Source organism: Chiloscyllium plagiosum, unplaced genomic scaffold (assembly GCF_037043375.1).
Source record: "Chiloscyllium plagiosum isolate Xiang-an unplaced genomic scaffold, Cpla_swu_hap1 HiC_scaffold_34, whole genome shotgun sequence".
Taxonomy (NCBI): Eukaryota; Metazoa; Chordata; class Chondrichthyes; order Orectolobiformes; family Hemiscylliidae; genus Chiloscyllium; species Chiloscyllium plagiosum.
Window position 1 is genome coordinate 42,698,600 of NW_028270172.1, and position 21,059 is coordinate 42,719,658.

The window sequence follows — 21,059 nt, forward strand, 5'->3', positions numbered from 1 at the left end:
TTCAAAACAGGCAACCCTGAGACTAAGACCATGCTGGATTTTGGATTTGATGGTTTTTAAGAGAAAAAACAAAGGGAATCTTAACTCAATTGGAAATATACAAAAGAAAGTGAATAGGTTTATTTGTATGAAAATTTGAGAAGATGCAAGAATAAAGTAATGTTTGAAAAATATTTAATTTGCCTTTCTTGAGCCACTGAGTGTGGATCTGGCACAATGACCCTACAAAATCTCCACTTGACCCAAAGATGCATGAGAAAAGGCATTTTGCACAGGGAGGTGATGGTGGATTGGTATTATTGCTGGAATGTTAACTCAGAGACCCAGATAATTTTGTAGGGAGCTGGATTTAAATAGCAGATGATGGAATTTGAATTCAGTAAATATCTGGAATTAAGGAGTCTAATGATGATTATGAATCTATTGTCTGAAAAAAAACCCCACCTAGTTCACTAATGTCCTTCTTACCTGATCTGGTCTACATGTGATTTGGTTCACTCTTAACTGTCCTCTGGACAACTATGGATGGGCAATAAATGCTGCCTGGCTAGCAACGCTCTCATCCTGTGCAAACTCCACACAGTTGACCAAGGCTGGATCCCTGGTGCTGAGAGGCAGCAGCACTAACCACTGAGCCACTGTGCTGTCCCTGTTGTGATGATAGAATGGCTTTAAGAGCTGTATTTTGTTCAGCTTTTTTATTAAATGAAGAAAGGTTGAGACAGAGGTGCTAATCAGTCTGCTTGGAAGCTTATAAAGTGAACAGCTTGTGAGTTTTTGGGTGTTCTCTCGAAGGTTGGAACAGGAGAAGCACCCTGAATGGATGGGGTCAAGCCCCCTTAGAGCCCAGAGTTTGAGTATTAGTTTTTCAGTAGCAATCGCTGTGTCTTGAAACTGGGTTTGGGAGCTGCAGTACATCTCTCCCTGCCATTAACTCTCTTACACACTGATTTCTCTTGATATTTTTTCCCTCCTGGACTGGAAATTTGCCCATGAGACAATGTATTTTACTAAATTTGCCTTTACCAAGGGTGTGTTTATAGAATTATGCTGTATTGGCACAGCTACTATTTAGTAGTTAAATACTTGATCTTAAAAGTTAAAGTTCTAAATTGGAGTAAGGGCAATTTTGATGGTATTAGGCAAGAACTTCTAAATGTTTATTAGCAGAAGCTATACAGATGTAAAGGTATGGTTGGAAAACGGGAGGCGTTCAAAATGAGAGAATGAGATTCTGGAGAAAGGATGTTCCTGTCAGTGTGAAGGCAAGGCTGGTAGGTGTAGGGAATGCTGGATGCCTAGAGAAATACAGTTATTATATTTCATCAGTAAAAGATTTTTGTTCATTTTGTTTCTTTAACATTAAAACAAACAAAAAAATCACGTTTTTTTTTCAAATAGACATTTGTTGAAAAAGAAGCGTTTCAAAGACCTGCAGTGAATGGCTGAAGGTTTCTTTATTCTAAATTTAGAAGCTTAAGAAAACTGTACATGTTTTAATCAGTTTTTTTAACACTGTAAATTTTTCTTGAATAGCTGAACAGTTTTTTTTTGACAGAGTTGTGTTTTCTTTTGGGGAGCACGACACATGGTTGGCTCTGGAGAAGTTTTTTTTAAATCAGAGAAATTTATTGAAGATGAGTTGTTTTAATTAAGTTAATCAGCGTAGTAGTTGATTTTATTTAAGATTTTTGATTTTTTTAACAATGTTTTTACATTTTAATATTACTTTCTGAATATAATGGAAGGTAGTTGAAACATAGAGGTATTATTGAAAGTTGCTTCTTTTTTAGTTTAATGTTAATGAGGGCATATAAGAGGTACACAAATCCGATGGCTAGTAGTTTTAGAAAAGTGATTGCTGAAAATGTGTTGCTGGAAAAGCGCAGCAGGTCAGGCAGCATCCAGAGAGCAGGAGAATCGACATTTCGGGCATGAGCCCTTCTTCAGGAACACATTTCCAGCAACACATTTTCAGCTCTGATCTCCAGTCCTCACTTTCTCCTCTTAGAAAAGTGATTATATGGCAGAATCAGTAAAATAGAAGGTTGACTGTCAGGAAAGGTAAGTTAGTTCAAAAGTCTCTGGTGGCTATTCCTCTATCAGATAAATATTCCGTTCTGGTACTGTTGAAAGGTATCATTGCTCTGACAAAAATAGAAGGCGTAGTAAGTTTTTGGACACCAGGAATGATTTCTATGTAGGCTGCGTTAACAAAATTTAAAACAACAATTGTTATAGGGAACTCTCCTGTCAGAGGCACAGACCAGAGATTCTGTGACAGTGAGAGTAAATTTAGAATGGTATGTTGCTTTCCTGGTGCTGGGATTAATGACATTACTAAACATTTTAAGCATATTATTAAAGAGAGATTGAGAAGCCAGAAATTATTGTACAGGTTGGCAGATCATATATCATAGAATCCCCATAGTATGGAAAGAGACCATTCAGCCCAACAAGTCCACAAAGACCCTCCGAAGATCATCCCACCTGGACCCATTCCCCTAACCTATTACTCTACATTTCTCCTGATTGATGTACGAACACTATGGGTAATGTAGCATTGTGAATTCACATATCTGCATATCTTTGGACTGACATTTTTGTGAAAAAGTTTAAAGCTTTACTGAGTGAATTAAAGAGGTTAGGTAGAAGATAAAAACACAGAACCTGAAAAGTAGTCATCTCTGGTTTATTCCCAGTGCCAAACTCGAACAAGGGAAGGAACTAAAAGATCAAGAATATAAATTAATGGCTGAAGAGGTGGTGCATTGCTCAGGGATTCAGGCTTTTGAATAATTGAAATCTCATTTGGGACAGAAAAGACCTATTCAAAAAAGGATGGGTTTAACCTAAACGATTGAACTACTATCTTAGTAGGGAGATTTCCTAGGGTCCATTAAGGGAGACTTAATCCTGCTTTGGCGGGGTGGGAGTGCGGGAGGAATTTTAAGCAGCAGTGAGAATACTCAGATTGATGGGGAAGGTTCTCAATATGAAAAGAGCAAGTCAATTAGAAAAGAAAACAAGAGAAAGTCAGAGAACGTAGTTACTCTAAAGAACTAAATTGCAATCATTTCAATGCAACAGGTCTGTGCAAGTTACAATCATTTCAATGCAAGAATGCTGTGGGAATTAAGGGAGGAAATTGCAAGCTCCTTGTAGAAATATATGTATCATCTCTAACTATGGGTGAGGTGCCTGATGACTGGAGGATGGCTAATGTTGTGCCTTTGTGTGAGAAGGATTGGAAAGAAAAGCCCATGAACTTAAATTCAGTTTGGGTATATTGTTGGAGGTGATTCGAAAAGATAGGATTTATTAACATTTAGAGAGGTAAAAATTGATCCTTCAAACATATGGCATCAACATTGACTTCGCCAGTTTCAAAATCTCCCCTCCTCCACCTCATCCCAGATCCAACCTTCCAACTCAGCACCGCTTTCTTGACCCGTCTTACCTGTACATATTCTTTCCTGCCTATCTGCTCCACCCTCTCACCGACCTATCACAATTACATCCCACCTGCATCCAACTATCGCCTTCCCACCTACTTTCCCCCCAGCCCCACCCCACTATTTATTTCTCAGTCCCATTTCCCCTCCCAGTAACTGATGAAGGGCTTTTGCCCGAAACATCGACTCTCCTGCTCCTCGGATGCTGCCTGACCTGCTGTGCTTTTCCAGCACCACACTTTTCAGCTCTATGTGAAAGGTTATGTGCAAGGAAAATCATGATTCACAAACTCCATTGAGTTTTTTGAGGAAGTTACCAAAAAGATGGATGAGGGAAGAACAATATACAATGTTTACTTGGATTTTGGTACAGCTTTTGACAAGGTTCTGCATGGTAGGCTAATTCGTAATTTTAAGTCAGATGGGATTCAGGGTGAGCTTGCCAATTGGATACATAACTCATTTCATGGTAGGTGACAGAGCGATGGTGGAGGGTTACATTTTGAACTGAAGGTCTGTCACCTGCGATGTCCCACAGGGATTGGTTCTGGGTCCTCTGTTGTTTGTCATTAATACAAAGGATTTGGATGAGAAAATAGAAGGCATGGTTAGTAAGTTTGTGGATGACTCCAAATAATAGAGTGAAGAACAGTCTAAGATTACAAAGGGATCTTGGTCAAATGAGTCAATGGGCTCAAAAATGGCAAATGGAATTCAGCTGGATAAGTGCGAGGCACAACAAAATTTTGGTACAACAAACAGGGGCAGGACTGTATATTAATGGTAGAGCCTTGGGTAGTTTGTGGAACAGAGGGACCTAGGCATTCATGGACATAATTCTTTGAGTTTGCATCATATTTAGAAAGGGTGATTTAAAAAAATGGTGTTTAACATGTTTGCCTTCATTGCTCGGTCCTTTGAGTAGAGGAGTTGGGAAGTCATGTTGAGGTTGTACAGAACATTGATGAGGCCCCTTCTGGAGCACTATGTGCAGTTCAGGTTGTCCTATTATAGGAGGGACATTATTAAATTGGAGAGGGTTCAGAAAAGATTTACCAGGATGTTGCCAGGAAGGGAGGGTTTGAGTTATAAAGAAAGGATGGATAGGCTGGGACTTGTTTCACTAGTCCATAGAAGATTGAGAAGTGACCTTATAGAAGTTTATAAAATCATGAGGGATATATGGTTGATGACCTTTCCATCGGATGGGAGGTTTCAAGACTAGAAGGCAGATTCTTAAGGTAAGAGGAATTTAAAAACATGAGGGACAGTTTCTTTTTTTAATAGAGGGTGGTTTGTGTGTGGATTGAACTTCCTGAGGAAGTGGCAGATGTGGGCATTGTTAGAATATTTAAATGACACTTAGATAAGTGCATGAACTGAAAAGGTTTTGAGGGATATGGGCAAGGAGCATGCAGGTGAGGACTAGTTTAGTTTGGAATCATGTTCTGCATGGACTGTTTGGACTGAAATGTGTGTTTCCAATAATGTGTGATAAATGTTAAACTCATTATTAAATAGAAAACCAAACTGAGTACAACTAATAGAGGAACTGAAATATGAAACACACAGGACAAAGTGTGGATCAGAACAGATGTTCTGGTGTCTTAGAGGAAACCCAAGAACCCTTTTAGTAACTTGCAGTTAGGAGGAATTTATTCAAAGGAATTTTTCACCAAGTAAGGACCAAGTAAGGTGGAGGATATGGCTGAGCTTCTAAATGAGAGGGAGGTTCGTAGTTGGAATGAACTTCCTGAGGAAGTGGTGAATATGGGCACCTTACAACATTTGAAAGTCACTTAGATAAATACATGAATAGGCAAGGTTTGGAGTGATATGGAATTGCAGCAGGCAGGTAGGACGAGTGTAAATTTGGGATTATGTTTGGCATGGACTGGTTGAACTGAAGGATCTGTTTCTGTGCTGTATGACTCTATAAATTGAGGTTCTGGTCAAGAAAAAGGAGACAGATATAGACAGCTGGGTTTGAGTGAATCCCTCGAGGAGTATAAGGGCAGAAGGAGTATAGTCAAGAGGGAAATCAGGACAGCAAAAAGGGGACATGGGATAGCCTTGGCACACAGGGTTAAGGAGAATCCAAAAGAGATTCCATAAATATAGTAAGGGCAAAAGAGTAACTAAGGAGAGTGCAGGGCCTCTTAAAGATCAATAAGGCTGTCTATGTGTGGAACTGCAGGAAAGGGCTGAGATACTAAACGTGTATTTCATGTCAGTATTTACTATGGAGAAGGATATGGAAGCAAGAGAACTCGGAGAAATAAATAGTGATACCTTGAAAAGTGTCCAAATTACAACACATGAAGATGAATAAATCCCCAGGATCATATCAGGTGTATCCGAGAACTTTGTGGGAAACAAGGGAAGTGATTGCTGGGCCCCTTGCTGAGATATTTACATCACCAATCGCCATGGATGAGGTGCTGGAAAATTGGAGGTTAACTATTGCAGTACCATTATTCAAGGAAGGTCATAGGGAAAAGCCAGGAACCATAGACCGATTAGCCTGATGTCAGTGATGGGTAAGGTTCTGTAGGGGATTCTGAGGCACAGGATTTACAAGTATTTGGAAAGGCAAGGACAGATTAGGAATAGTCAACATGGCTTTCTGCATAGGGAATAGCATCTCATTAACTTGACTGAGTTTCCTGAAGAAGTGAGAAAGGAGATTGATGAAGGCAGAGTGGTGGATGTTGTCAATATGGACTTCAACAAGGCACTCAACAAGGTTCCACATGGTAGACTGGTTAGCAAGGTTTAGATTACATGGAATCTAGAGAGGGCTAGCTATTTGCATACAAAATTGGCTTGAAGGTAGGAGATAGATGTTGATGGTGGAGGATTTGTTTTGGACCGGAGGCCTGTGACTAGTGGTGTGCCACAAGGATTGATGCTGGGTCCACTGCTTTTTGTCATTTATATAAATGATTTGAATACAATGGAAACTTGATCAGATGGGCCAAGGAGTGGCAGATGGAGTTTAAATTAGATAAATGTGAGATGTTGCATTTTGGTAAGGCAAATCTAGGCAGGACTTATACACTTAATAGTAGTGTCCCAGGAAGTGTTCTCGAACAAAGAAACCTTGAGGTGTAGCTTCATAGTTCCTTGAAGGTGGCGATGCAGGTAGACAGGCTCGTGGAGAAGGCATTTGGTACACTTGCCTTTATTGGTCACTGTATTTAGTATAGGAGTTGGGATGACAAGTTGCGGCTGTACAGGTATTGGTTAGGCCACTTTTTGAATACTGTCTTCACTTTCAGTCTCCCTGCCATAGGGAATGATATTGTGAAACTTGAATGGGTTCAGAAAACATTTCCAAGGATGTTGCCAGGGCTGGAGGGATTAAGCTATAGGTATAACCTGAACAGGCTTTGCTATTTTAGTTGGAGCATTGGAGGCTGAGGGGTGACTTTATAAAGGTTTATAAAATCATGAGTGACATGGATAGGTTGAATAGCCAAGGTCTTTTTCCCAGAGTAGGCGAGTCCAAAGTAGAGGACATAGATCTCTTTTCAATCTTTCGCCTCTCACTTTAAACTTAAGAGGCAACTTTTTCTTGCAGAGAGTGGTGTGTATGTGGAAGTGGTGGATACAGGTACAATTACAGCAATTTGGATGGGTACATGAATTGGGACTAGATTAATTTGGGATATCTGGGCGGCTGGATGAGTTGGACCGAAGGGTGTGTTACTATGCTATACAACTCTATGACTGTATAAATAATCTACTATTCTGTTACATTTTCCAATGGAGTTATTATTCCAATTTGTTCTTTCTTTTGTTGTACTTTTCACTATAGTGTATGAATAAATTGCATTTTGTTTCAAATCTGGTAGTCTGACTAATCAAACTACATCTGGAAAGCAATGCCTATCAATTGCCTATGAAAAGAAAAATAAAGGTAGAGCTGAGGCTATCTTCTTAATATATTTTGAAGAAGTTCGGTCTGATCCATAACAAATTGAAGGCTTTGTTGGGATTAAAATCTCCAGTTCTAGCTTGGGTTTAGGATCGTTGGACTCAAAGGCAGTAAGTGGTGAGTGTTGGTTTTTTTTATTGAAAATCATGAACACAAAAAATTCCATGATTCAGAAGGGGACCTTGAGCTTGGTGTTGGCGTTGGAACATTTCAACATTTATATTGTCAGTGACATGTCTGACACAATTTTATACGCTGATTGTAATGCATTAAAAGGTATTGGAAAAATTTAGGGATAAAAATTCCAGACTATTCAAGTGGAGCTTTTAATGCAGCAATTCAATTTGAAAATTATACGCATGGCAGGATGAGAGAATGTAATTGCTGTCACATTGTCATGACTTTGATGAAGGAAAATGGAGGTATTTGGTGATGGGAAAGAAAATGCATGGACTGTAATTGTGGAGAGTGATTACAGTCAATATAACATATGTATTGTACTGTCTAATAACGGAAGACTAAAGATTTTTTAAAATGAAGCCATCTTCGGAAATTGATGGTTCATCTTTTAAGTGGGGGTTGAGGTTATAGAGTCATGGTATCCTAAAGCACAGAGACAGTCCCTTTAGCCCAAACTGGTCCATGCTGACCAAAATGTCCATCCACGCTAACCCCATTTCCCTGCACTTGGTCCATGTTCTTCTAAACCTTTTCTATCCATGTATTTTTCTAAACACCGTTTAAATATTGTTAATGTATTCACCTCAAACACTTCTGCTGGCAGCTTATTCCACTTGTGTGCCACCCTCTGTGTATAAAGGTTGTCCCTCAGGTTCCCATTTATTCTTTCTCCTCTTACCTTAAACTGATGTCCCCTCGTTCTCGATTCCCCAAACCTAGGCAAAAGACTGAGTGCATTTACCCAATCCATGCCTCACATGATCTTATACACTTCTAAAAGATCCCCCCTCAGTCTCTTACACTGTGAAAAAAAGGTCCTAGCTTGTCCAACCTCTCTCTAAAACTCAGTCCCACAAGTCCAGGCAAAATCCTTGTAAATTTCGTCTGCACCCTTTCCAGTTTAATAACATCCTTCTAATAGCGAGGTGACCAAAACTGAATACGATATTCCAAGTACCGCCTCACCAATGTCCTGTGCAAATGCAACATAACTTCCCAATTTCTATACTCAGTGCCCTAGCTGTTGAAGGCCACTATGGCCAAAAACCTCCTTCACTGCTCTGTGTATCTATGACTCCACTTTCAGAGGACCTTACACCTGAACTCCCTGATGCACTACACTCCTTAAGGCCCTATAATTCACCATGAAACTCCTACCTTGATTTTACTTTCCAAAATACCTCACACTTATCTACATTGAACTCTATTTGCCATTTCTCAGCCCACTTCCCGAGCTGATCAAAATCCTGCTGCAATTTCTGATATCCTTTCTAACTGTCCATGATACCGCCTATTTTGGTATCATCTGCAAACTCACTAATCATGTTTTGTACATTTTCATCCAAATCATTGTTGTAGATAACAAACAGCAATGGGCCCAGCACCAAACTCTGAGGCACTCCACTAATTGGGCCTCCAGTCGACCAAGCATCCTTCTGTTCTCTGGAAACATTATTCAAGCTATAGTTGCATTTGTTTAGTGCTTTTATTTTCCTTCTGACCCTATTGCCTCTTCAGGCAGTGTCAGTCATATCTTTCTCTGCAAGTCCTCTAACTGCCACATCTATCTATTTATTGGTCCCTCTGGAAGATGTATGTCACCTGAATTAATTTTCAAATACCACTTTCATGACCCTTGAATATATGACCAAAAGAACACAAGTAATTTTTTTTGTAAATATATTTAATAGCAAATTTTTTAAACTTTGCATACATATAAAATTATTGAAAATTAAATCAATAACAAATGAGAGTATAATTAAGAGAAAAAATCCACAAATTACAATACAACTACTGTCTACTAACTACTAACCTACCCTATAATATAAAACAAACGTCAAACAGCCTTGACGACTATCCCTACCAATCCTAAAGTTCCCAGACTTCACCCTGTTAATGATGACTGCGCCCAGAAGGGGGCGATATAAAACCTCCACCAATCCAGCAAAGACTCCACCCAACCCAAACCACTCTAAGACATAAAAGAGATATGGTCATTCCACCCGGTCAAGTGCTTTCTCTGCATCTAAGGAGATCACCAACCCCTGAATTGATTGTTGCTGACAAACTTGGACCATATTCAGCAACCTTCTAATATTATTGGAGGACCTATGGTCCCTTATAAAGCCTGTCTGGTCCTCTTTAACAATATGGGGCAACTCCTTTTCCAATCTCAGTGCCAAGATCTTAGACATAATCTTGAAATCTCAATTTAATAGAGAGATGGGCCTGTATGAGGCACAATCCTCAGGAACCTTCCCCTTCTTAAGAATTAAGGAAATATTAACTCCTCTCAAAGATGGTGGTAAGTGTTCATGCATATAGGAGTGATTGTATATCTTCAACATCGGTCCTGACAGAATCTCTATAAACTCCTTATAAAACTCCCATGGGAGACCATCAGGGCCAGGCGCTTTCCCACTCTGAAGTTGCCTAGCTGCCTCCTGTAGTTCCTGAACTGTCAAGGGGGCATTAAGGAGAGAGGCCTGTTCCAAGGTTACCCCTGGGAGGTCCAACTTCATAAAAAAGGCCTCCATTTTAGCCTTCCTGTCCTCACAACCTTCAGACCGATACAATTCAGAGTGAAAACTCTGAAAAACTTCATTCGAGCTTTTGTTATTGTATGTAAGGACCCCCGCGCTGTCTCGGATTGCAGTAATGGATTGGGGAGCACGCTTCTTCCTAGTCAGGTACGCTAAATACTTCCCTGGCCTATTCCCATACTCGAACAGCCTTTGTCTAGCAAAAGCAAGTTTTTTCTTTGCGTTTTGTGTCAGTATTGAATTCAAGGCAGCCTGAAGGGCCGTGATCCGCTGTAGCTTAGTCACCGGAGGCCGCACAAAATGTGCTGCCTCCGCGGCTTTCAACTGCGTCTCAAATAGATGCTGCTGTTCCCCCTTCTGTTGTTTCCGGCTAGCCAAATAGGAAATAACTAATCCCCTAGCAAAGGCCTTAGCGGTCACCCTTAGCATAGGTGGACTACTAGCCATGCCTGAGTTGATAGTCAAGAATTCCTGAAACTCCCTCAAAACGTATTCTACAAATTTGGAATCCTTAAGGAGGAAAGGGTCCAAATACCAGTGCCGCAAACCTAGCCCCTCACTCTTGGCCTTAACCTCCAAATATACTGCCACATGATCAACGATAGCTATATTCCCAATTTTACAACCCATAATTGACACCATAAGGGCCAAGGGAGCCAGAAAGGGGTCAATCCTCATGTGACATTTATGTGAGTTTGAAAAAAAGATGAAGTCCCTGCCGGTAGGGTGAAGACATCTCCAAATGTCCACCAGCCCTAACTCCTCACATACGTCAGTCACCTGCTTGGCCTGCAAAGAAATAGTTGGGGGCCCACAAGGCATCCTGTCCACTGTTGCATCCAAAAGACAATTAAAGTCCTCCCCTATAATAATATGCCATGTTCCAAGGGCACTCAGCTTCGAGAAAGCACTAATCAAAACATTGAGGGGATGCACCAGAGGACAGTAGACATTTAAAATACCATATTCCTCCCCATGTATCAGGGCTTTAAGTATCACAAACCATCCCTGCTCATCTTTCACCTGCTCTAATAATGTGAATGGAAGATTTTTCTGGATAAGTACTGCTACTCCCCTACTTTTAGTAGTAAAAGATGAAAAGAATATCCAGTCATAACCCCCCTGTTGTAGCTTCAGGTATTCCCCATCATCAAGATGGGTTTCCTACAACAAAGTGATATCACCCCTTTTTCACTCTTCAGGCTAGAAAGCACTTTTTTCCTTTCAACAGGCGAATGACTTCCCTTGAAGTTCCAGGTGCACCATTTAATAAGACACTTAGCCATATTCCCTTTCAGAGACCCTTGAACCCATGGGAGGGAGAACCCTGCTTACAAAGTGCCGAGCACAAGTAATTAAAGACTCATAGAGTCAAAGAATTATGTTTACAAAAACTACTCTATCATAACTGAACACAAGTAATTTTAATAGATTCCCTTAATAAAATCCACTATAACATCCGTTTCATCCAGTCATCCTTGAAAACCCTAAAAATTCATTCCCCGACAGATTTAAAAGTCCAACCTGAAAGAACATCTTCAGTACAAATACCCTAACAGACAAAGTTGGTTGCCATGAATAGTGCCTCAGAATAAATTGCAAACTCTGTCCAAATATCAAATTTACTCTATTCTCAAGTTTATTGGCAGCCACCAAACTCTGATAATTGTGAGGAGTTCTGATTTTAGTTCTGTTTCCTGGTTTTTCTGTGGCCTTTATTTCTTATCTAATTGATTCAAGTTGCAGCTTAGACTAGCATTTCTGGACCTGCTGAAGTTCCTTCATCCTCATTCTTATGGTATTGAGGTTTCTTTCTCAAGTTTGTGATCGTTTTCTAATGTAAGGTCATTTCCAGATTTACTTTCGTCATCTTCACTCAGCTTCTTATTCCCACTGTTTCATCCCATTTTACTAATCCATTGGCCTCATTTCTTGTCCATCATTCTGAACACTCAACGAATATTTCAATTTATTCATAGGTTCTTCTGCAAGTCCTCTGCCATATCCATATCTTTATTGGATCCCTCTGGAATATGTATGTCACCTGAATTAATTTACAGTTGCAGAATCTTTTAATGTGATTTCTTGTCTGTTTACAAATCTAATAGATACTTAAAGGATCAGGATTTTTCTTTTTCCTTAAGTTTTATTTTGGTCCATATCAATGATAGTGAGTTTGAATTCAGGGTTTTCTGAGATTGTTAGAGGTTTATAATGTTAAAGTAATTGTTACTACTGTCACATACTTCCTAAGAACAGCAAATGATGCAGAGATTCTTGAAAACTGCACAAACTAGGTAGAGGAAAGATGGGCATAGAGGTGGCCTGAGATGACATAGATAATATGAGGTGGCAAGGAACCCTCAAGATAGTTGAGAACTATTTGGATGAACACTTGAAATACCGTAGGAAATAAGACTATGGGCCAAGTTCAGGAAAATGGGATTAGAATAGATGGATGTTTGATGTCGTGGACCTGATGGGCCAAAGGGCTCCTTCTGTAAAAAACAAACTGTATGACGCTATTACATGGGGACAGAGGTGGCATGGGGGTATAGCAGAGGACATGGGTTTCCTAGGGAAATGTGGCAGAGTAGAGGTTTGCACTGAGGCATAGAGGGGTTGCACAGACGTTGGACAGAGGGGTGAAGGGGCATGAGGTGAGGCTTAGGTGGCCTTTAAACAATATTAGGAACTGCAATATTGTGTGGAAAAACAAAGCCAGACCTCTAACTGGCCCGCCTACCAAACAACATTCCTCACCCACTTCATCATTACCTATAAAACACACCACAAGCAAATACACCTTTGTGCAAAAAGACACAAAAGTGCACAGGTTGAGTTTTCCCAAGTCAGGGCAAAAGTTTGCCCATCAATGTAATTACAATGTCTCTCATTATTTAAAACAAGTTCCCTTCAAATAAAATTAGGAACTTAGAAATAGTACATCAACATGCCCCAAGCATTGCATTCCAAATATTACACATTTTTGAGATGAAAACTCTTGTAAAAGGGGGAAATTCATTTTATTTAATGCTGGGTATACTTTGCTCAGAGCCAAAATTGTTATGCACTTCACTATTTTTAAAGACCCCAGGAAAAAAAATCATAATGTTCTCTGAATAACCAAATAACTTGACATAATTGCATCTGAGGTACAGAGTTCTACTTCAGCAGAATAAACTGCACCACAGTGTAAAATAATGCATTAATATATTTGAAACATAGTTGAAGGGGAGGAAAACTCTTCCAAAAGAATCTTTAAGGCCCAAAAAAACAGAATGAGTATTGGGAACAGTGAAAGAACTGCTTTTATTTGAGCATGGGATCTACACATTACTTGTTACACCTCATTCACTCAGCAAATATTCAGCCAGTAACACTCTCAAGACCAGCCTGCCGATGTTCAGTCCCTTTTCCACTAAGGCCTTGTTAGCATCTGAATTCCGTTTAAGAAGGTACTTGAAGGAAAAAAAAAACCTCCTGTCCAAATATTTTATCTCAAGCATCATTGTCGGCATGGACTAGATAATGAGACTGAACTCAGCAGAGAGAGGATTACATTCTTTTCCAGTTACGCTGAGCAGGACAGAGATGGATTTCAGTTTTATATAAAAATGCAAGCTACTTACCTAACAAAGTAGACAAGTTACTGGGATTCCTGTCAACAAATTTCAGCACCATGTTGCAAAGTTTGAGTCATTTTCTAATTTGCATGGTGTAATTTCCATGAGTTTGCATTCTGCCCTGAAGAATCTGACCAGCTCCAAGGATGCTGCAGCTGATCTTTCACAGGAAGATTCAATTTTACTCACTTTCCCAGCTTTGGTAGAAGCTCAAGTGGTGGAAATGTAAGTTTTGGGCTTCATTTTGGTGAGAAATCATGTCCTTGGATAAATTGGTTGACAAAATTAATAGGGGCTTTCAAGGAATCACAAAACTTCTGCAGTGGCACAATGAGAATGACACAGGTTACCCCTTGCAAGAGTCAAAACATTTATGCCTTTCTCATCTCCCAGCAACATCCTTCTTTGTAGCAATATCACAAAGGTGCCTGCCTGCTTTGATAGCAGCTGAGGAAGAACAGTGTGCAGCTGAGCTCCAATAGACTTTACCGTCTAAAAGTCGCTGGTGATGAGCAGGAGGAACAGTATTTATCCACAAGTTTTGTTGAATCAGGAGAGCCTCTCACAAAACTGGTGGACCAGGGAAATCACTTTTAGGAATGGATAATCTTTGGGTAAGAAATGAATTAAAGACAAGATTGGCAAGAAAAAGGTGTGATGACACAATGGTTTTGAGAGGTCGACTTTGTCTTTTTTTTTAACTGAAGGTTGTGTCAGGGGTGTTAACGGGTATGCTTCAAAGCCCATAAAGTAACAATTTGTGAAGCCTTGGGGTTCTTTTCTAAGACTGGGACAATACAACCAGTCTGAGTGGGTGGAGTCATGCACCCACAGAACCAGGATTTTTAGTTTTAATTTTAAGTGATAGCAGTTGCTGGGGTCTTGAAGATGGGTTTAGAACATGCAGTACATCTCTCCCTGCTACTCCCTCTCTCTCGCTCACTCACAAAATATATTAAGAGGGTAGCCCAAACACACACATTCTCTTGATGTTTTTTCCTCCTGAACTGGAGATTTGCCTATGAGACAACCTATTTTACTTAATTTGTCTTTGCCAAGGATGTATTCACAGGATGTTACATTTTTGGAAGAGTTACTGTTTAGTCGTTAAACAATTTATTATTCTGTTAAGTTTTCCAATAGAATTAAGTTATTCCCAATTTCTTCTATCTGTTTTTACAATTTAACTATGTGTCTGCATAAAGTGTGTTTTGCTTTAAGACTGGAACTGAATCCAGACACAACATCTGGCACTTGCCTTTAAAGTGTTTTGGGCTCTCCTCTTAATCTATTTTGAAGGGCTTCGGTTTGATCTATAACAGTGTGAGTAAAAACGTTCATGGAAAGAAGCTCTTGTTTTAACAAGTTGTAGTTTATTGCATGAGATCATCTAAATTACATAATATAGACATTATTACTAGCGATGGAGGTCTTGATAGGTTTTACTCCTCAGGAGAAAATCTAAAACACTATATAGGACAAACAGGAAGACAGATAACGATCCGCATCCACGAACATCAACTAGCCATGAAACGACACGACCAGCTATCCCTAGTAGCCACACACGCAGACGACAAGCAACATGAATTTGACTGGGACAACAATACCATTATAGGGCAAGCCAAACAAAGAACAGCCAGGGAATTCCTAGAAGCATGGCACTCATCCACAAACTCCATCAACAAACACATCGACCTGGACCCAAGATACCGGCCACTACAGCGGACAGCTGAAACTGACAACCGGAAGCGGCAGGGACAGGCCACTATAAATGCCGGAGGAAACACCACAGAAGCGCTTCACAGGAGGCTCCCAAGCACTGAGGATGTCACCTAGACAGGGGATGAAACGTTTGCAACAAAAACTTCCAGCTCGGCGAACAGAACCACAGCAACGAGCACCCGAGCTACAAATCTTCTCACAAACTTTGTCTAGTATTATCTCTATTTCCCAGAACTGGTTCTGTTCCAGTTTAGAAGATTGGTAGGTCTAAGTGTCGAAGACTGTTGACTTTGATTCTGTTTATGATATAACAAGGTCCAAGCCCTTTAAAATGAATGCCTTTTCTCGCTTTGGATTTTCTTCACTGAAAGTAGTTCCTGCTGAAAACAGGTGTTGGTTTACTGGAGACCATTAATCACGTGAATTTTCTTCAGAGGTCAGATATCCTCTTGGAGGTGGTACTCATGTTTTTCAAAACAAAAATAGTATCTTAGTTCTTTAGAACAGGGTTTTTTTTTGTTCTTAATAGTATCCTGGATCTTTGAGCTAGGAAATTTCTTCTTGAAAAGCTGTTCCGAATTGTTGGACACTGTTTCTCCCAGTCAGTGGTGACTTCTTTGGAGTTGTATGGACTACATCCTCAAATTGTGTGCGAACATTTTTATTATCAGCAAAGAACAAAGAAACTTTACAGCCTAGGAACAGGCCCTTTGGCCCTCCAAGCCTGAGCTGATCCAAATCCACTAACTAAACCTATCGCCCAATTCTTAAGCATCTGTATCCCTCTGCTCCTCACCTACTCATGCATCTGTCTAGACGCATCTTAAATGAATCTACCATGCCTACCTCTACTACCTCTGCTGGCAACGCGTTCCAGGCACCTACCATCCTCTGTGTAAAGTACTTGCGGCATGTATCCCTCTTAAACTTTTCACCTGTCACCTTGAAACCATGACCTCTCATTATTGAATCCTTCACCCTGGGAGAAAGCTTATCTCTATCTAGCCTGTCTATACCCTTCATGATCAAGGGTGTAATACGGATTGTATTTTAGGTGACCAAACAACTGTTTTGATTTTGTTGCAGGTAGAGGGGGATGAGTGAATTGTTAATAACTAATGACTTGGCATGAATGGAAGAAAATACTGAGTGGTGAAGCTCGGATGCTGTGGTTGCTCCGCATTCTGGAACATGAGGATTGGAGTTCAGTCAGAAATGTGTTTTTGCTTGTGGGTCTGTGCTATAGGAGATGACAAAGTCTGATTGTGTAGGTACCACTGAATAACAAATGCATACAGTAGGTAGTGTTATTGTTGATTCACAATTAACTAATTAACCACAGTGGTGGCTGTGGAGGGAGATTGAAATGAAGGATCCTGCACAGTACACAGTCTTAGCTTTCATGACCACTGCAAAAATGGGTATACGAACAGGCAGGATTTACAGGAATATGGACCAACTGCTGGCAAATAGGACTAGATCAGATTGGGATGTCTGGTCAGCACAAACAAGTTGGACTGATGGGTCTGTCTCTATTCTATATTACTCTATAAATTCTCACTGTGCAATAAAGATTTTTCCCACCTCGCTTGTTTCATTTGCACTTCACTTTAAATCTATGTCCTCTTATTCTTTTTTATTTTGCAACACTATCTAGTTGGAGGCACAGATAGAAGTTTCTGCGGCCAACAACATGATAAAAAGAAATGTGTTGTCTCCCTGGTGCCAGGATCAAAGATGTCTTGGAGAGGGTGCAAAATATTCTCAAAAGGGAGCCTGACTAGCAGGAAGACATTGTACACAGTGGTGTCAACATGGAAAGTGAAAGCAACTAGGTTCTTAAGGGAGAATACGTGAAACTAGGCAGGAGCTTAAAAAGGTCCTCAAAAGGTAGTAACATCTGGATTTCTCACAGTGACACATGCTCGTGAGAGTACATAGAACATAGAACATTACAGCGCAGTACAGGCCTTTTGGCCCTCGATGTTGCGCCGCCCTGTCATACGAATCTGAAGCCCATCCCACCTACACTATTCCATGTACGTCCATATGCCTGTCCAATGACGACTTAAATGCACTTAAACTTGGCGAATCTACTACCGTTGCAGGCAAAGCATTCCATACCCTTACTACTCTCTAAGTAATGAAACTACCTCTGACATCCGTCTTATACCTATCTCCCCTCACTTTAAAGTTGTGTCCCCTTGTGTTTGCCATTCCCATACTTGGAAAAAGGCTCTCCCTGTCCACCCTATCTAATCCTCTGATTATCTTGTATGTCTCTATTAAGTCACTTCTCAACCTTCTTCTCTCTAACGAAAACAGCCTCAAGGTCCTCAGCCTTTCCTCATAAAACATTCCTTCCATACTAGGCAACATCCTAGTAAATCTCTGCACCCTTTCCAAAGCTTCCACATCCTTCTTATAATGCGGTGACCAGAACTGTACACAATACTCCAAGCGTGGCCGTACCAGAGGTTTGTACAGCTGCAGCATAACCTCATGGTTCCGGAACTCAATCCCTCTATTAATAAAGGCCAAAACACTGTATGTCTTCTTAACAACCCTGTCAATCTGGGTGGCAACTTTCAGGGATCTGTGTATATGGACACCGAGATCTCTTTGCTCATCTGCACTCCCAAGAATCTTACCATTAGCCCAGTACTTTGCATTCCGATTACTCCATCCAAAGTGTATCACCTCACACTTGTCCACATTAAACTCCATTTGCCACCTCTCAGCCCAGCTCTGCATCCTATCTATGTCTCTCTGCAAACTACTATATCCTTCAGCCCAGCTCTGCATCCTATCTATGTCTCTCTGCAACTTACTATGTCCTTCGTCACTATCCACAACTCCACCGACCTTAGTGTCGTCCGCAAATTTACTAACCCACCCTTCTAAGCCTTCATCCAGGTCATTTATAAAAATGACGAACAGTATTGGACGCAACACCGACCCTTGCGGTACACTGCTAGTAACTGGACACCAAGATGAACATGTTCCATCAACTACAACCCTCTGTTTTCTTTCAGCAAGCCAATTACTGATCCAAACTGCTGTGTCTCCCACAATCCCATTCCTCCGCATTTTGTATAATAGCCTACTGTGGGGAACCTTATCGAATGCCTTGCTGAAATCCATATACACCATATCAACCGGTTTACCCTCATCTACCTGTTTGGTCACTTTGTCAAAAAAGTCAATAAGATTCGTTAGGCACGACCTACCTTCACAAAACCGTGCTGACTGTCCCTGATCAGATTATTCTTTTCCAGATGGTTATAAATCCTATCTCTTATAACCTTTTCCAATACTTTACCAACAACTGAAGTGAGACTCACTGGTCTGTAATTACCAGGGTTGTCTCTACTACCCTTTTTGAACAAGGGAACCACATTTGCTATCCTGCAGTCCTCAGGCACTATTCCTGTAGACAATGATGATTTGAAGATCAATGCCAAAGGCTCGGCAATCTCTTCCCTTGCTTCCCAGAGGATCCTAGGATAGATCCCATCCGGCCCAGGGGACTTGTCTATTTTCACACTCTGCAGTATTTCTAATACCTCTTCATTGTGAACCTCAATCTCTTCTAGTCTAGATGCAAGTATCTCTGTATCTTCCTCGCCAACATTTTTCATTTTCTATAGTGAACATTGTCGAAAAATATTTATTTAGTGCTTCCCCTATCTCCTCTGACTCCACACACAACTTCCCACTATTATCCTTGATTGGCCCTAATTTAACTCTCGTCATTCTTTTATTCCTGACATACCTATGGAAAGCCTTAAGGTTAACCCTGATCCTATCCGCCAACAACTTCTCATGTCTCCTCCTGGCTCTTCTGAGCTCTCATTTTAGGTAGGACAAGGAGGATAGAGCAGATGAATGCATTGTTGAGGAACTGGTGCAAAAGGCAGGCTTTTACATTTTTAGATCATTGGAATCTCTTCTGGGATAGAAGTGACCTGTTTCAGAAGGATGGTTTGCACCTGGACTGGAAGAGGACTAATGTCCCAGTGAGAGGTTTAGCACTACACAGAAGGCTTTAAACCAATAAGGGGATGGGACTGAAAGAGATAGTCAGAAGAAAGGTAAGTCTGAGACTGGTTCAGCTGAGAAGAGGAGCAAGTCAAGTAGTCAAGGTAAGTAAGAGCAAGGCAGAGAATGAGGTAAGACTGATAAACTAAAATGCAAGAGGCCTGACAGGTAACGCAGATTAATTCAGGGCATGGTTGGGAACATGGAACTGGGATATCATAGCAATTACAGAAATGTGGCTCAGGGAATGGCATGGTGGCAGCTTTCCATGCAGGAAGGATAGAAAGGTGGCAAGAGAAAAAGGGGAGTGTTGTTTTAGTTTGAGATAACATTACAGCTATACTTAGGGAGCATATTCCTGGAAGTACATTATTTGTGGGGAACTGAGAAATAAGAAAGGGATGATCACTTACCACGGTGTACTAAAGGCCCCCAATAATCAGCAGGAAATTGAGAAGCAAATTTGTAAGGAGATGTTAGATATCTGTGAGAATAATAGGGTTGTAATGGTAGGGAATTTTAAGGTTCCAAACATAGACTGGGTCAGCCATAGTGTTAAGGGCTTGGGTGGCAAGGAATTTGTAAAGTGTGTACAAGAGAATTTTATTATTCATTGTACAGATGTTGGTTAGGCCACTTTTGGAACACTGTGTTCAATTCTGGTCTTCCTACTGTGGGAGAGATGCTATTAAGCTTGAAAAGGTGCAGAAAAGATTTACAAGCATATTGCTAGAATTGGAGGGTTCCAATTAAGGATGGATAGTGTACCAGAGAGATGAACCATCCATAGAGATCCAGTTCAACCTCATTTTATTGCAACTACAAGTTTAAGCACAATCTTTACTTCACGCTTCCCAAATATTCCTCTGAGTGCCACTTAAATAGCCGATCTCGATAGAAACCATTGAAACAAATAAATGCTTTGATTTTCCTCAATTTATCTCCTCTTTCAAAGACCATAAACCTGGCAGCTGATTGCAGCAAGGCAGAAATTAGTAGCAACAATTCAGCAGTCTCTCCTTCACACCAGAACATGTCCTCTCCCTGTGGCGAATATAGTTGGGATGCAATTAAAACTTAGATCACTGTCAGCTCACAATGTGGCTGCTTAATTTCACACATTACTGGCTTTATTTATTTAACTTACATAATTTCTGAGATTTGATGGTTTCATTATTGCAGTTGCCAGATAGATTGTAAATCCATTAACAGCAGAGAACAGCCAGCAAAGCTACAAAACAACAGAAATCAAACTGTTGCTGTGGTATGAAGTGACTTGCACCATGGATCAGGTGTGCTGTTTCCTTTCATTTTTCTAGAGTTTCATTTTAAAAATCCAAATTTGTGCAGAACATCAATCCTCCAGCATTATCCTGGAATTAAAAATGAATCTCATAAAGCCATTCCAACCAGCTTGGAGAAAAATCATTGAATTTTTTTAAAAATTGGTTTTCATTTTTCTTCGAATCTCCACCTTGTGGTTCTGTTGAAAAGTTACTTCTTTCCCCCCTTGCCCTGTATAGCGTTAAGAAAACAGAAAATGTACGTACAC

At 40.4% G+C, this 21,059-nt stretch overlaps 1 protein-coding gene across 2 annotated transcripts in view; it reads left to right on the forward strand.

Annotated features, from left to right (window-relative positions):
- Window positions 1–21,059, forward strand: part of LOC148141153 (uncharacterized) — a 35,529-nt gene that overhangs the window by 8,177 nt on the left and 6,293 nt on the right. Inside the window, exon 1 of one of the 2 annotated variants that reach the window (XM_087978633.1) lies at window positions 16,634–16,733. The exons of the other annotated variant lie outside the window; for it this stretch is intronic. Within the exon in view, the coding sequence (XP_087834759.1) occupies window positions 16,716–16,733 (18 nt within the window). The 5' untranslated portion in view covers window positions 16,634–16,715. Of the gene's footprint in view, window positions 1–16,633; window positions 16,734–21,059 lie in introns of those variants that run through there. 2 annotated transcript variants of the gene reach the window in all.